The sequence below is a fragment of the Mizuhopecten yessoensis genome, unplaced genomic scaffold (genome assembly GCF_002113885.1).
Source record: "Mizuhopecten yessoensis strain PY_sf001 unplaced genomic scaffold, ASM211388v2 scaffold9651, whole genome shotgun sequence".
Taxonomy (NCBI): domain Eukaryota; kingdom Metazoa; phylum Mollusca; class Bivalvia; order Pectinida; family Pectinidae; genus Mizuhopecten; species Mizuhopecten yessoensis.
Window position 1 is genome coordinate 84,276 of NW_018408154.1, and position 14,903 is coordinate 99,178.

The following is a 14,903-nucleotide window of genomic DNA, read 5'->3' on the forward strand; positions in this document are numbered from 1 at the left end:
ACAGGTTGGACAGGTTACACCTCAGTGTCAGTTGTGGTACAATAGATGTTAATTACAGGTAACTATTGGGCTAACTGGACAGTGGAGATCTGTGATATACTTAATGAAGAAAACCCTTTTTTCCGAACAATATATAACTCGAACACCAAAATACTTTTTGGAAGTAGCCTGCCCGACAAACTTGATGATCCCACTTTTATTTTGCAACAGGATTTTGATGCATGTAAATGTAATGTATATATTGACAAATATATATCAACTCTCTCTCATATCAACCTAATAAGTATAAGCACATATATACAGCATGTGCTTATACAACATCCAGGGTTTAAAACCAGAGATGAAACTTAATAAGACAAAAACTCTGAAAAACCTTCTGACGTTTTACCCCTTTTTGATCCACAGGTCAATACCTATAATCTCTATGTCGCAAAGACATAAAAAAAAACAGTACAAATTGTAATGGGGGACCATTACAGAAGTTCCCCAAACTGCCCTCATAGTCGCAAAGATACATCAGAAAAGGATCACAATGGCATAAAACACCTTCATACTTTTGAATGAAATCGAACAATATCTGAATTTCGACCAATCTGAACAGCCTCTATGTTGTTGGTATGGCAACGAAATCTATGCAGTTGAATTTGCAGTCCCCTAATACCCCTATATACCAATTTTCATAAAACATCAAACAATATCTAAATTTCGACCAATCACAAGCCTCCGTGTGGTTGCTATGAGGTTGCTATGGCAACGAAACCTATGCGGTTGAATTCGCAGTCCACTAATACCCCAATATACCATTTCTTAATCAAAATCAATCATTATCTACCCCATAGTCGCAAAGATGGATCAGAAAATGTACTAAATTTGAGTGAAATCGAACAATTTCTAAATTGCGACCAATATAGAGGCCTCTGTTTGGTTCCTTTGTCTGCCCCACCCTTGCAGACGTAACCCTTACATAACTTTGAAACGGTTGAGATCCCCACCCCAAAACTATAAATATAAATGCTGGGCAAAAGGAGACAAATGCAGTCATGATATTAGAATTAATCCTGGGGTCTGGTCATAACCCTAGGGACCTAATTTCTGAGTCGCAGCTTGCGATTGAATTTGCAGTCCTTTAATACCCCTATATATTGAATTTCATCAAAATCGAACACGATCTTAATTTCGACCAATCAGAAGACACCGTGTGGTTGATATGGCAATATGCGATTGAATTCGCAGTCCCCTAGCTAATACCAGGGACGTATAATGAACGAAATCGAACAATAACAGAGTTTCGACCAATCAGTAACCAGTATGTGGCAGCCATTTGTATATTTTGTTCCAAAATGGTTAATTACAACTCTGTATATATATGTTATAATTTGTGTTTTGTTGACAAATTATAGGGTGGTGTAACACTAGAGTGAAATCTGTTCACAGACTCGGGAATTTCTGTTCACTGGCCCGAGCTTGACCAGTCCGTGGGGGTCACCTCTCTCATCTGCATATGGCTCCCATTGGTCAGTCTTATCAGGTGGTTTTGAGTTAGCGTCCCTTAAAATTTTCTTCAATCTCTTTTAAGATCCCGAGATGACAGGATCGTTTTTTATTTGTCTTGAAAAACCCACCCAACCCACCCAATAATAAGAGTTCTCACAGCGGTTAAATTTATGTTAAATTATGCTAATTCATCGCATGTCACTTGTATTTGTTGCTAGATGTGCTTGTGTATGTACAGTATATTTGTATCATTATTATTTGTCAAGATTTGGTAAACTATACTGATATTATTTGCTACTAATTCGCTATAATGTGAATTTGACCAATTGTGTATATATAATATTTAACTACTGTTTGATAAATTGAATGCTGCTTGCTTAATTGTTCCGGAAGTGAATGTTGCTTTTTAGTGCCGGAAGTGAATGTTGCTTGCTAGTGCCGGAAGTAAATGTTATATGCTCATAGTGCCGGAAGTGATTGTTGCCTGAATTTCTGTGTAGCCCTTTCACCCCAGTCAAATTTATGACAGTGAGTAATGGACTTGCAAATGGACTAATTAAAGTTTGATCCGGGGTGAAAGGGCTTTTTGTATACATATATGTTGTTGTATTATCAATAAAACGGCCAAAAATCATATAACTGCTGTCTTTGTCATATATATATATATGGGGAAGTAATTTTGTCTAATTAGAAAACGGATGTCATGGTCGAATTCACGGTTCCATCATACACCTACATGCCAAATTTGGAATGCATTGGAAAATATCTATAAAACATGTAAAATAGGATAGGTGACATTGGCTATGCTTAGCGAACACCTTTAGAAATTTTAAATTCCCAAAAATTTCTCAAAATTCATGGCGGCCATTTTGTTGACGATGTCAATTTTTTTATTCGACTTTAAAGCACGTCCTATACCGATATTTCCCTCAAAATTTTATTTTGATGCGTCAAATATAACAAAAGTTAAGAAGAAGAAGAAATCCCCAAGTTTGGGGGACATAGTAAACTTTTGTTGTTTCTACCTCGACTACCTTTTACAACTATGTCCTTAAATATATATAATTGTTATTGTTTTTAAAAAACCGATGTTCTGCCATGGGGGTCTCTGGCTAGAATGACCCTCTATCACACCTGTACTCCCATTCATCACGTGTACCTTCACACAAAGCTCGTGCACCTTGCCGCTACTCATGAATATTCATGCATGCTAATCTCAATTTTCCTGCTATTATCATACAAACGGAAGTTAAAGGGAGGTTACTGTATATAGGAAAATGGCAGTGCAAGTGGGACAGTGCTCCTTTAATGAATGAAACTAACATAATTGTATGCATACGCGCCTGTCATGGAATATAAGGATATGAACATGTGTATAGTATTGACATCGGTCTGCTTGATTATTTCGGGTTTGGGAGGAAAGGGACCAACACGGGTGAAGTCCGAAAAAGGTGAACGGCCTAGCTCTCAGGCTGAGACTTCCCTATCCACGGACCATATCCATATAAGATTCATTTAGCCTTTACCCGCTTTAGGAAAGACAACTCACTCAGGCTTTTATTCTGAAAACGTCACCATCGCGTCATGCAGGGTCTCTTCATCAAGGCCCCGAGGGCTGATATCAGGACCGAGGGCTGATAAGGGATATGATATCAAAATGGTCATATTATACACTTTTTATCATATGTTCAAGTAACAAAAAATCAAGTCAACAGGAAAAACAATTAGATAATTTAATCAACAATGTCAACTGAAACAGATTATTACAAGATGATATCCAGTCAATTCTGAATAAATATCGTTTCAAATCGCTGCTGTCAGTAATTATTAGTCCGACTACTACTATAGTATGCATTGCAGATGAAACGCCATGATTAATTCACTATCCGAGTCCGTTATGACATTCACTCTCCTTTTCTAGAGAATTAAGTATTTCCTCTCCCTGGTTTGTCGCAAATCCGGATTTTACTCGGAACGATTCGGGCGCTTCCCATATCCAATACAGAAGTAGAGGTGTTCTGAACAGGGGGTGCATTACGAGATTTTATAACATAGGTGTTTTTGCAGGGGGACAACTGTCGTCCAGGCGTGCATATTATTGTGAATGAAGATAATTGAAATACGAAGTAAATAGAACATTTCTCCTGTTTTTATAGATAATCACGTTTATCCTTACAATTTCGATAAAAACGAAAACAATAATATTTATTTAGGTAAAATAGGCATGTTATGACAAGATATCACAATTTAGAATAAAACATATAATTAAGATCACAATGCAGCTTAATAACAAAGAATATTTTGTATTAAGACTGAGAATAATAATAAATCCATCATAATAAAAGGTTTCTATAACATTTGTTGCGTTTAATAAGCAATGCTTCTTTTCATTTTTATCGTTGTTACAGTTCCAAATATATTCACACAATGAAAAAGGGGAAATATGAAAATTGCCGAAAACTCTTTTTTTTTTATTTTCCCCGATGCATCGGAATGCTTGGCGGGATTTTATAATCACCTCCGCAATATTGCATAGCCAGCGTATTCTGCTGGTTAGTATGTCGTTCCGGAGATACAAGTTTCCCGAACAAAAGTCATTCGTTTTGCGGTCATCACGTGGAAGTGGAACGTAACACTTCTGTACTAGAACATCCACTGATTATATGTGTCTCTAATCCGGAACGTACCGAACGTCCCGGTTTGTTTATTACTTTCATCTCAAACCGGAAGTAGCGTGTGCTTTCATTTTCCATTGATAACACGGACCAGAGAAATAGGTAAGACACGTTAATACGCCGTAACACTTGCTAATTGGACAATTCACATATACCTAACACTGTTTCAAACACATTCTTACTCAAAATGATAACACCTTGATTTGTCTGAAACTGAAATCAACAAGTCCTACACTGCCGAATCGATTTACAGTTAGCATATCGTCGATACGTAATTAAAGGCTACATAAATGAAATGGTAACATTGATCACAGGCAAATATTAACACCGATTTTTGAAGAGTTAATAATTTCCGGGTTCAAGTTGACAAAATGTGGAATATCTTACTCCCTTTTTGTCTAGGGTGGTCGGCTGGTGCAGTGGCTAGCGCATTTGCCTTTTCACCAAGGCGGCCGGGTTTGATTCCCCGATTGGACGTGAAAAGGCATGGGTCACCTGCCCGACCACGTGCAGGTTTTCTCCGGGTTACCTCTGATTTTCCCCACATAAGACCCACCCCCTGCGCACATTAACATAAAACAACTTGTTTCATAATTGTTGAAAATTAAATAAAGTTTATATAATGTCTAGTACTGAACATGTAAAAACTATACTAGAAACTGATATACTTTTGAAAGGTGTCTTGTCGCAGTCCCTTGGTCATTACTACATGTACTCTTGGTTGAGCAGAACCCTTCATATGTAATAGAAAAATGCAACGGCCAGACCAAAAATACATTTATTTAGGAAACGAATAGTATGATATATCATAAAGTTAGATAGCATCTTGTCTAATTCCATGCATCTATCAAATTTTGACAGATAAGAACTTACTTGGTTTACTGTATTCATTTGGATAACTTTCCATTTTTTTCCTGGCTTACTATTCACGAACTGCCACTAAACAACTTAATTATTTGGTTCAATATTTAATATCAAGAACAATGTAATACCACCTCCAAGGACAGCTTTATGTGGTGACATTTGCACTTATTTCTATAAGTTCTTTGGCAGAATATGAAAGTAGATCCCTGTGCTTTAATCATATATACAACTGCTGGACACAAAGAGACATTATTTGCTGTTGTGGACTTGTTCTTTGGTCATAAGTCACAAATGGTTCAGATCACCACCCTATTGCTACATATATATGTAATTGCTGTCTCAGCATGAACTTTATGAAGAGATGAACGATATCATACTACCACACTATTCCCTGGGGTTTTATCTCACCCCTGGAGACTTGTTGCAATATTTCTTTTAATTAGAATTGTTTACAAATACAGGCCCCTTAGACCTCTTGTTTATTCATAAGATAGTTTTCATTGTGTGTCAGTGTCAATCCAATTCACAAGATGAGTTGATGAAGTTCCTTCAGCTGTGTTTTGTTTTCACCCGAGTTATAATTGGATATCAAATGAGTCATTAAGTTATTCCTGCCATATTTAACCTATTATTGTTGATATAATGTATACAATTCAGAATGGAATGTGACTCAACGGCCACAGCATTTGAGCCCACAGTTGGGCCTGATAGGACGGGGAATATAACAGAAGATCAGCAAGTTAGTTCCACAGCAGGCAAACAGGGAGAGATTGGGGAACATGTCCGTGAGTCAGTAGGAGCAGACAGTGACAACTGTGGCACATCAGTCAACAGGGATGAGGTTGGAATGAGTGAAGATGTAGGAAATAAGGATGAAGCTGGAAGGAGTGAAGATGTTGGAGATGAGAAGGACGAGGAAGATGAAGAAGAATCCACAGACCAGGATCCATCATCTACTACTAAAACTGTCTTATTCACTTCAGAAATATTTAAAATAGAAATTCTTAACTTACCAAGGTTTGGATTTAAGGTAAACAAAATTCAAATTTTGGTTGGAGAGTAAATTTTATCAGTAGAAATGTTTTCTGCCTTTAAGAAGTGCTTACAAAATAAAAATAGATAACAACAAAATTAATGTTTAGAAAGACGGTTAAAGATTTCAAATAGAGCTTTAAACCGTGCATTGATATGGATGAGTCCATGGTGGTCTACAGTGGTGAAAGGGTTTAATTGCTTAACCACTTGTCCGTTTACATTTGGGATAACTTCACTGGCCTGCCAACTGTGGTGTATCAAGATGGCTTTGCTTTATCTGGGGCTATCTCTTTCAATTTCTTTGAGGTGAGGGTTCATAGAATCTCGCACATATATCACCAGGGATAAAACAAAGAGTAGCTGAATTGTTTGGAAATTTGATTGTCCTTTCATACATTTATAACAACTAAATGCCAAATCGACAGCCATTATTTTGCGAACTTGTACATATCGTACACTTTATTGTACATATGCTTCACTGGTTATTTGCCTGGTGAAGGTGACAGTCAAAACAGCTAACATAAATAGTCCACTGGTTGTGCTATATGAATCTGTATACAATATTATGCATACAAACCTCTTTATAAACAATCATGTTTCAATATTTGTGTGATTTGCATATTATCTAATTCTTTTTTTTTTTACTTTGGTTATAACTAGTGTATGTGTAATTTTGCAGCAACTGAAGAAACGGCTGGCATCTTTGGATGTGAAACCAGTCAAAATCAAGGCCATCGAAAGGAAAGGTTTTGCATTTGCAACATTTAGGTATGTACCGTTTGTTTTAGAGTTCAAACTTGTCATTAACATCCAACATTTTTTTTAACTAATGCTGTAAATTTGGCTATGCCACTGGATGTTAAGTTTCCATATGTGGCTGGGCACAACAATGTTCATCAGTATAGTTAGTGTTACTGTACAATCTCCATTGTAAGTGGTTAGTTATATGTGAATTGATCAGTTGCAATTGAAAAGTCAGAATATGAAAGACAACCATTGGACTGAGAGGGTTGCTTACAGTGTCAATAGTTTGATAACAATATTGTATTCAGTTCCTTTAAGAATTTACCTGATTGTACTGATACTAACTTCAGAATAAATGATCACACAATGCTTTAACTTGGTGTGTGGTTTGTCTTAGGGAAGAAGAAAAACCCTTTTGATTTTGGGAAAGATTTTTCAGAGATCAAGGTCGCTTTTATTTAAGGTAAAAATGTATTGTCCAGATCCTCAATTCAGAACAAATGTCAGACTTGGTACATGACTTGCTCTCGGAAAGAAGAATGAACCCTATGAATTTTTAAGTGTGAACTGTCAAAGGTCAAGGTTACTGTTACTAAAATTAGAATTTTCTTGTACCAGTACAACCTGAAGAACTAACGATCACACAAAGCTCAGACTTAGTGTGAGAAGCCTAAATTTAGAGGAAGAACTCTTTTGATTTTAGGCATGGTTTAGCAAATGTCAAGGTCACTCTTTCTGAAAATTGATTATTGCCAGATACTCACCTCAGAACAAAGTTCATTGTGAGTTTACCTACAGGAGACGAAGAACGCATCTCATTTGAGTGTGGTTTGTGAAAGGTTTAAGTCAATGTTACTAAAAATAGAAATTTCCATAATCTAACTTTGAGCTAACAATATACCTGTCAACTCTCATCATCTGAGCGTGTGTATCACAATTTTAGACCCTTTGTTTCTGGTGCTATCTCACAAATTTATGTTGCTCCAAATTTGTACAGACACTGCCTGGTCTCAATGTCCAACAGTTGTAAGCTAAACTGAACTAGGCTTATTTATGGTCCAATTAGTCATTACCATAACAATGAATGACTATAAATGCAATAACTACAATTTCAGGAGTTAAACCCCTTCCTAATTTATGTATTGACTACCAATGCTGCTCTGGCCATTATTTGTATAAGGGAGTGGTATATATGCTGCCCCGGGTGTCTTTGCCTATTAGTTTAGCTTTCAATTACTTGTTTCTTTGATGTAAATTATATAAAAAAAAATCGTTATACATATATATACTTTTTGTATCATAGTTGAATTGAGTATATGAAATTTTTATAGTATACATATATATATGATACACATTTTTTTTTTTTTTTTATATATATATAATTTTGACATTACACATTAATTGTGATACATGTAGTTCAAGTAATTTTCCCTCTCTGTATGCATGTATTATCAACACAGGAGTGAAGAGGAAAGAGAAGACGCTACCAGGAAGATTACTGGCCATGTTTGGAAGGAACGGAAACTCAAGGTGAAAAAGGCGCCAGCTACAATGGATCCACTTGTCCAGAAGAGGAAACGGGACTCTGAACAGAAGATAGGTGGGAATAATGAGAAGGAATTGTAGATTTTTGTTAAGACTTGGTCAATTTTTACAATTAATTATATCGGCCACTAATTATGTATAATCATCACTCTTGGATTATAATGGTTTGATATGAAACATTTATAGGCATAGGGAAGCAATTCCTGTGCAAATGAATCTTTTTAAATGTCATATATTCTTTCAGCTTAAGTGGGTAAAGAACAGTATGTTTTGCGATGTCATCACATCCCAGAAACTATTCGGAGTAACACAGAACAAATGAAGTTCTGTCTTTTATTACATTTTAATATTGTTATACATTTTAATACAAGAATGCATCAGAAGGATTGTCAGTTTTGGCATGGGATAGGATGGGGTTATAATATTGTTGCCCCCTCCGGTCCTCTTTTTCGAATTATATGACAGGGGTTTATCAGGGTATTTTTAAGATTGTTTGATGGAACCATTCTTACATGTATTTGAAAAAATATGTGATTTTCTCAATTTGCCCCTTTGAGATTCCCAAATGAGCGGACACCTTGGATTTGGAGGATGAAAGGCTCTGAAAAGTTATTTTTCTGTTAAATGTTATTTCCTCCATACTCATAAAATATAATTCATCCAATGGTATAGTACTTAGTATTTGATGTCTGTGTCTAAAACATGGGATGAATTATCAATACAAAAAATCTATAACTGTAATATTATCTGGATATAATAACAATGAATAATAATTTAATGATCTTATCATTTTTAGCTCACATACCCGAAGGGCTAGTGAGCTTATGTCATGGTGCATCGTCCGTCCGCCCGTCCGTCGTCCGTCAACTTTTCTTTTAAACGACTTCTTCTGAAGAATGAACAGGCATAAAGTCATGATATTTGACTGAAAGCTTTGTTGGTAGGAGCCCGACAAAGATTGAGAACGAAAATGACCTTGACCAACTTTCAAGGTCACATAGGTCAAATGTGTCAAACACTTCAAACAACTTCTTCTGAAGAACTGAAAGGTATAGAATTTCAAATTTGGCTGGTGGCTTCCTGAGATAGAACCTGACAAAGTTTGAGAATGAAAATTACCTTGACTAAATTTCAAGGTCACATGGGTCAAATGTGTCACACCCTTCGAACGAATTCTTCTGAAGAACTGAAAGTTACAGAGGTTTTATATTTGGCTGACCAATTCCTGGGATAGAACCCGACAAAGTTTGATAATGAAAATGACCTTGACTTTCTTTCAAGGTCACAGGGGTCAAATATGTGAGATGCTTCAAACAACTTTTCCTGAAGAACTAAAAGGTATAGAATCTTCATGTTTGGCTGGTGGCTTCCTGGGATAAAGCCCAACAAAGTTTGAGAATGAAAATGACCTTGAACTACTTTCAAGGTTACATGTGTCAAATATGTCGAAAACATCAAAAACGACTTCTTCTGAATAATCGAAAGGCATGAAATTATAATATTTGCTGGTGGCTTCCTTGGATAGAGCTCACCAAAGTTTGCAAAGGAAAATTACCTCAACCTATTTTAAAGGTCACAGAGGTCAACAACATTTCAAAGGATTTGTTCTGAAGAACCAAAAGGAATGGATTCATAAGATTTGGCTTGTAGCTTTTTGGGATAGAGCTAACAAATTTTTAGAAGGAAAAAGACATTGACCTACTTACAAGGTCATAGGGGAAAACATGTCAAACAACTTCTGAAGAAGAACCAAAAAGCATAAAATCTTATCATAATATTTGACTGGTAGTTTTAACAGATGGAGCCGACAAAGTTTGGGAGGGAAATATTTGTAGAGCAATATAATATTTAATGAGAATATTTTGCTATGACTGCTTAAATATTCCGGTGAGCGAGACAGGCCCTCTGAGACTCTTCTTTAAAGCACATTACATTTTATGTATACATGTATAAAAGACTGACATTTCTTTTCCATTGCTCAGATGAACCCCCAAATAAGAAAGACAAAATGGAGGACGACCTACCACCAGAGATTAGGTGAGAGTACTTGATGTATCGGGTGAGGGTTTGGTTACTGTTTTATTTTATTTAAAGTCCTATTAACAGCCAATGTCACTTAAGGAATCAGATGAGAGAACTCACCCTATCAGGTAAGGGAGAATTAATATTTCAGGTGAGGGAGATTTGCTGTATGGTGGTCGAATTATTTTAAAAATTAGCTTTTTATAACCCCAATACATTGGGAAAACACTATAGTCGTAAAATCTCTATTACCTTTGTTGTGTTGTCTGCAACACGGGGCCACATATAGGTATTACTTTGTCGACAGCGTCGGTTGTGTCATCCGAAACAAGATTTCTGTGCGAACACTTGAGTTCCCTTGGGTTGATTGAACTCAAACTTGGTACACATATTGCATACTAATATAGCTTGATCAAGTTCGCATTTCAGAAGTTTACGTGCATTTTTAAGGTCACCTGAGCTTTATCTGTCTTCGTCTGTCGTCGTGCGTCATCCGTTAACATTTTACATTTTCAACTTTAAGCTGAAATACTGTTAAAGGGATTTCATTGATACTTCATGGGAATGTTACTGACAACTCCCTGACCAAGTGTTGTTATTTTTTGGGTCGATCAGAAATCCAATATGGCCGCCATTTTGAAAAAATAATTTAACTGAAACTCAATCTGATTAAAATCATCTGTTACATGGCTCCGCCTATACATCTGAGTGTGCCGCAGTCAGGGTCACGTTCAGGTGACCTTTATATTTTTAAATACTCATTATATTTTGACCAATCAGAGACCCTCTTTCAAAAAGGCGCTCAGAGTTGTAACAAATATGGCGGACATTAATGAGAATGATCTGTAGTAACCAAAACTGGTGTGTTACAGTGATGCGAAAGTTCTGAAGTTATTTGAGATTGATCGTCTGAAACACGAACAGAAAAAGGTATTCGAAACTTTATTAGAGAAGAAAGACTGTATGGCGGTGTTGCCTACGAAATTATTACCCAATGGGTACGTTTTCCGTGGCGTTCGTTACCCCTCGCTACTTATCTATCGACCATGATATTCCAATTTTGCTGGCAAACTTTTGCCAGCGCGCTTCTGATTGGTTCATCTAAAGGTCACTTGAACCTGACCCTAACCGCGGCACATTCAGATGTTCAGGCGTAGTACGAAGTTAACGAAGCCATGTAACATATGATTTTAATCAGATTGACTGAAACTTGGTAGGAATGGTCAACTCATGGTCCTGACAGAGTGTTGTTAATTTTTGGGTCGTTCAGAAATACAATATGGTCGCCAAGGCAGGCCATTTTGAAAAACTATTTCAAATTTAAAGTCAAGTTCTACTGGGCCGATTTAACTGAAACTTGGTAGGAATGATCAACTCATGGTCCTGACAAAGGGTTGTTATGTTTCGGGTCGATCAAATTTTGGTAGGGATGATTGACATCATTATCTCCACTTCATATTTTAACAACAAAAAATAATACTGTAGGACTCCAGTGACCGTTAAGGCCCATGGGCCTCTTGTTTTTCTGTCGAGTTTCAACTTTTCTTACTAAAAGCCCTGAGCAGGCGACACATCCACTCCCATGGAATTCTTGTCTGGGGTGTTTTTGATTGGTACTGGCCTCATAAGTGAAGAACTAACATTTTGTTTTATTTGATTGTAGACTGAAGAATGCTGTGTCCCCATTGTGGAAAGTTCCCTACGAAGAACAGCTCAAGGTAAATTAAATGTTAATCATATGTCTTATAAAAGGAATATTTTCACTATTAATGCATGAACATAAGAATCTATATAAGAGTCATTTTTTGTCACTGTTCACAGGGGCTGTTTTTAATTAGCTTGGAATAGCACAGCATTATTATTTCTTTGTTGAAGTGGTTTGACTGCATGTCAATTATTTTGAATAAAAAGAAATAGAAATCTTTCCCCAAAAATACTGGCTGGATATGTTTAATGATATATGTGGATTAGTGGTGACTGAATGAATAGGGCTTAACACAAGATCCTTTCACATCTATGGATTCACATTGTTAGATTCACATTTATTAATGTGTGTGATATTGCATTTTTAGCTCACCTGCCAGAAGGGCAAGTGAGCTTATGTCATGGTGCGGCGTCTGGCGTCCGTCCATCGTCGTCTGTCAACTTTTCCTTTAAACGACTTCTTCTGAATAATGGACAGGCCTAGAGTCATCATATTTGCCTGAAATATTCATTCGTAAGAGCCTGACAAAGTTTGAGAACGAAAATAACCTTGACCTACTTTCAAGGTCACATGGGTCAAATGGGTCAAACACTTCAAAGACTTCTTCTGAAGAACTGAAAGGTATAGAGTGTTAATATTTGGCTGGTAGCTTCTTTTGGTGGAGCCCAACAAAGTTTGAGAACAAAAATGACCTTGATCTGCTTCAAGGTAATATGGGTCAAAATATGTCAAATGCATCAAATGACTTCCTCTGAATAATGGACAGGCCTAGAGTCATGATATTTGGCCGAAAGCTTCATTCATAAGAGCCCGACAAAGTCTGCGAGTGAAAATTACCTTGACCTTCTATCAAGGTCACTAGGGTCAAATATGTCAAAAACATCAAATGACTTCCAATGAATAATTGAAAGGCATAGAATCATAATGTTTGGCTGGTAGCTTCTTTGGATAGAGCTCATCAAAGCATGCGATTGAAAATGACCTCAACCTCGACCTCACAGAGGTCAACAACACTTCAAAAGACTTGTTCTAAAGAATTTAAGCGCATGGTTCATAAGATTCGTCTGGTAGCTTCAACAGATTGACCTGACAAAGTTTGCGATTGAAATATTTGTAGTACAGTATAATATTTAATGGGAATAATTTGCTATGACTGCTTAGATATCCAGGTGAGCGATACAGGCCCTCTGGGCCTTTTATTTTTCTAATCAAGAAGTTAAAAAAACTTTTTTGTAATTGTAATAAAACAAAACAAAAATGATGTAAACCTGTTTTACCAAAGAGAAAATTATATAATGTCCCCTGGGGATCATTATAAAAATGTCTTAATATGAATAGCTAATTTTTATGTCCCGATAGGGTTGTCTTTTTCTTACCTCCCCTGGGGATTGTTAAAAACATATGTTATTGAAGAGAACTTATTGTTTATGTCAACTTGTATTTGGTATATGAAACATGTTTTACTATTTCATGATTTTGTCTTTTTCAGACGAAAATGCAAGATATGGTACAAATATTGAAAACACTGGCAAATCGTATTCAGAGAGAAAATCCTGAATTTAGAGGCTGGCTTCATAAACAAAGGTAGTCAGATGACCTATTGTGTGTTTTGTATTTTTACCTTCTCCTTATGATCAGAAAATGTCATATTTTGATGAAACTTGATGGTTACATGAGTCTGTGGTAGGGATCAGATTCTATATTCAAGAAGAGGCTTTGCAGGGCCATTAGGGGTCACTTATGCATACCCTTCACAAAGAATCTCCTCTGAAACATATCATGAACTTTGATTGACATTTCAGATAAGGACACTTCAGATGATCAGGATCTTAATTATATAAAAAGAGGCTGATCCCCTACAGGGTTGAGGTTTAGCATTATAAGGGGTCACAGAGTGCAAAATCTTAACATGACACTTTCTGTGAGAGTTAATGTTATTTTATAAGATGATCTATAGATAATGAAGATCAGATTTTCAACTTTAGGAGGGACTGACTCCCCAGGGCACTGATACGGGTTACTTAGTGTGTGCAGAATCTAAAAAAACATCTTTTTATAAATAATTGTGGATTTAGACCAAACCTTTTTTTCATGAAGCTTAGATGATGAGGATCAGTACGATCTATAGTCAATGCCACACTTATCCGTGCCAAACCTGCAAACAACATTCCATCTGGTTGTCTGAGAGAAACATTGCATGAAATCGTCCTTAGATAATGATCATGACCAGACTTAAGATTCAAGAAGGGGTTGACTAACCAGACTGCTGAGGGGTGGGACCATAAGAGGAACAAAGAGTACAAAACCCTTAAAAATCAGTCTGCTCCAAAACTTACTGGACACATAAAATGATCCTTAAATGTAGATGACAAGGATCACAAGTTATACTCGAGAAGTGGCTGGCTTCCAGTATGTGTATCATTCATAGTTTCAGTCAGATGACCATCAAGACCTATTGGTCGCTTGTTATATTTCAAATTTGTTATACTCGCTGAAAAAGCATATTGGGGTTCATAAAGTCGCCACTTTGTCCATTCAAAAGATGGTCCCAGCAATAACTTGCTGAAGATGCCACAATGAAATTTTAAGAACATCAATGTACATTTGTAATTAAGATGGAAAGGCAGTGTGTTGTGTACTGCTATTGGGTCTGTATGCCCAAGGGCAAGGTCGCATTGAGGTCGAGGGTTAAATTCATTGTCCAGGCCAGAACTGCTAAATTACTGAAGATAGCTTTATGAAATTTTATAGATATATGTAGGATAGCAAGGCGGTGTGTTGTGTACTGCTATTGAGGTCGAGGGTTAAATTCATTGTCC

General features: G+C 36.6%; 1 protein-coding gene across 1 annotated transcript in view; it reads left to right on the plus strand.

Annotated features, from left to right (window-relative positions):
• The first annotated feature begins 4,223 nt into the window (after positions 1-4,223).
• LOC110458582 (tRNA (uracil-5-)-methyltransferase homolog A-like) overlaps positions 4,224-14,903 on the plus strand; it is a 28,300-nt gene continuing 17,620 nt past the window's right edge. Inside the window, exons 1-8 of the mRNA XM_021510350.1 lie at positions 4,224-4,271; positions 4,572-4,653; positions 5,691-6,063; positions 6,748-6,836; positions 8,273-8,412; positions 10,340-10,394; positions 12,043-12,097; positions 13,574-13,668. Of these exons, the coding sequence (XP_021366025.1) occupies positions 5,692-6,063; positions 6,748-6,836; positions 8,273-8,412; positions 10,340-10,394; positions 12,043-12,097; positions 13,574-13,668 (806 nt within the window). The 5' untranslated portion in view covers positions 4,224-4,271; positions 4,572-4,653; position 5,691. The remainder of the gene's footprint in view (positions 4,272-4,571; positions 4,654-5,690; positions 6,064-6,747; positions 6,837-8,272; positions 8,413-10,339; positions 10,395-12,042; positions 12,098-13,573; positions 13,669-14,903) is intronic.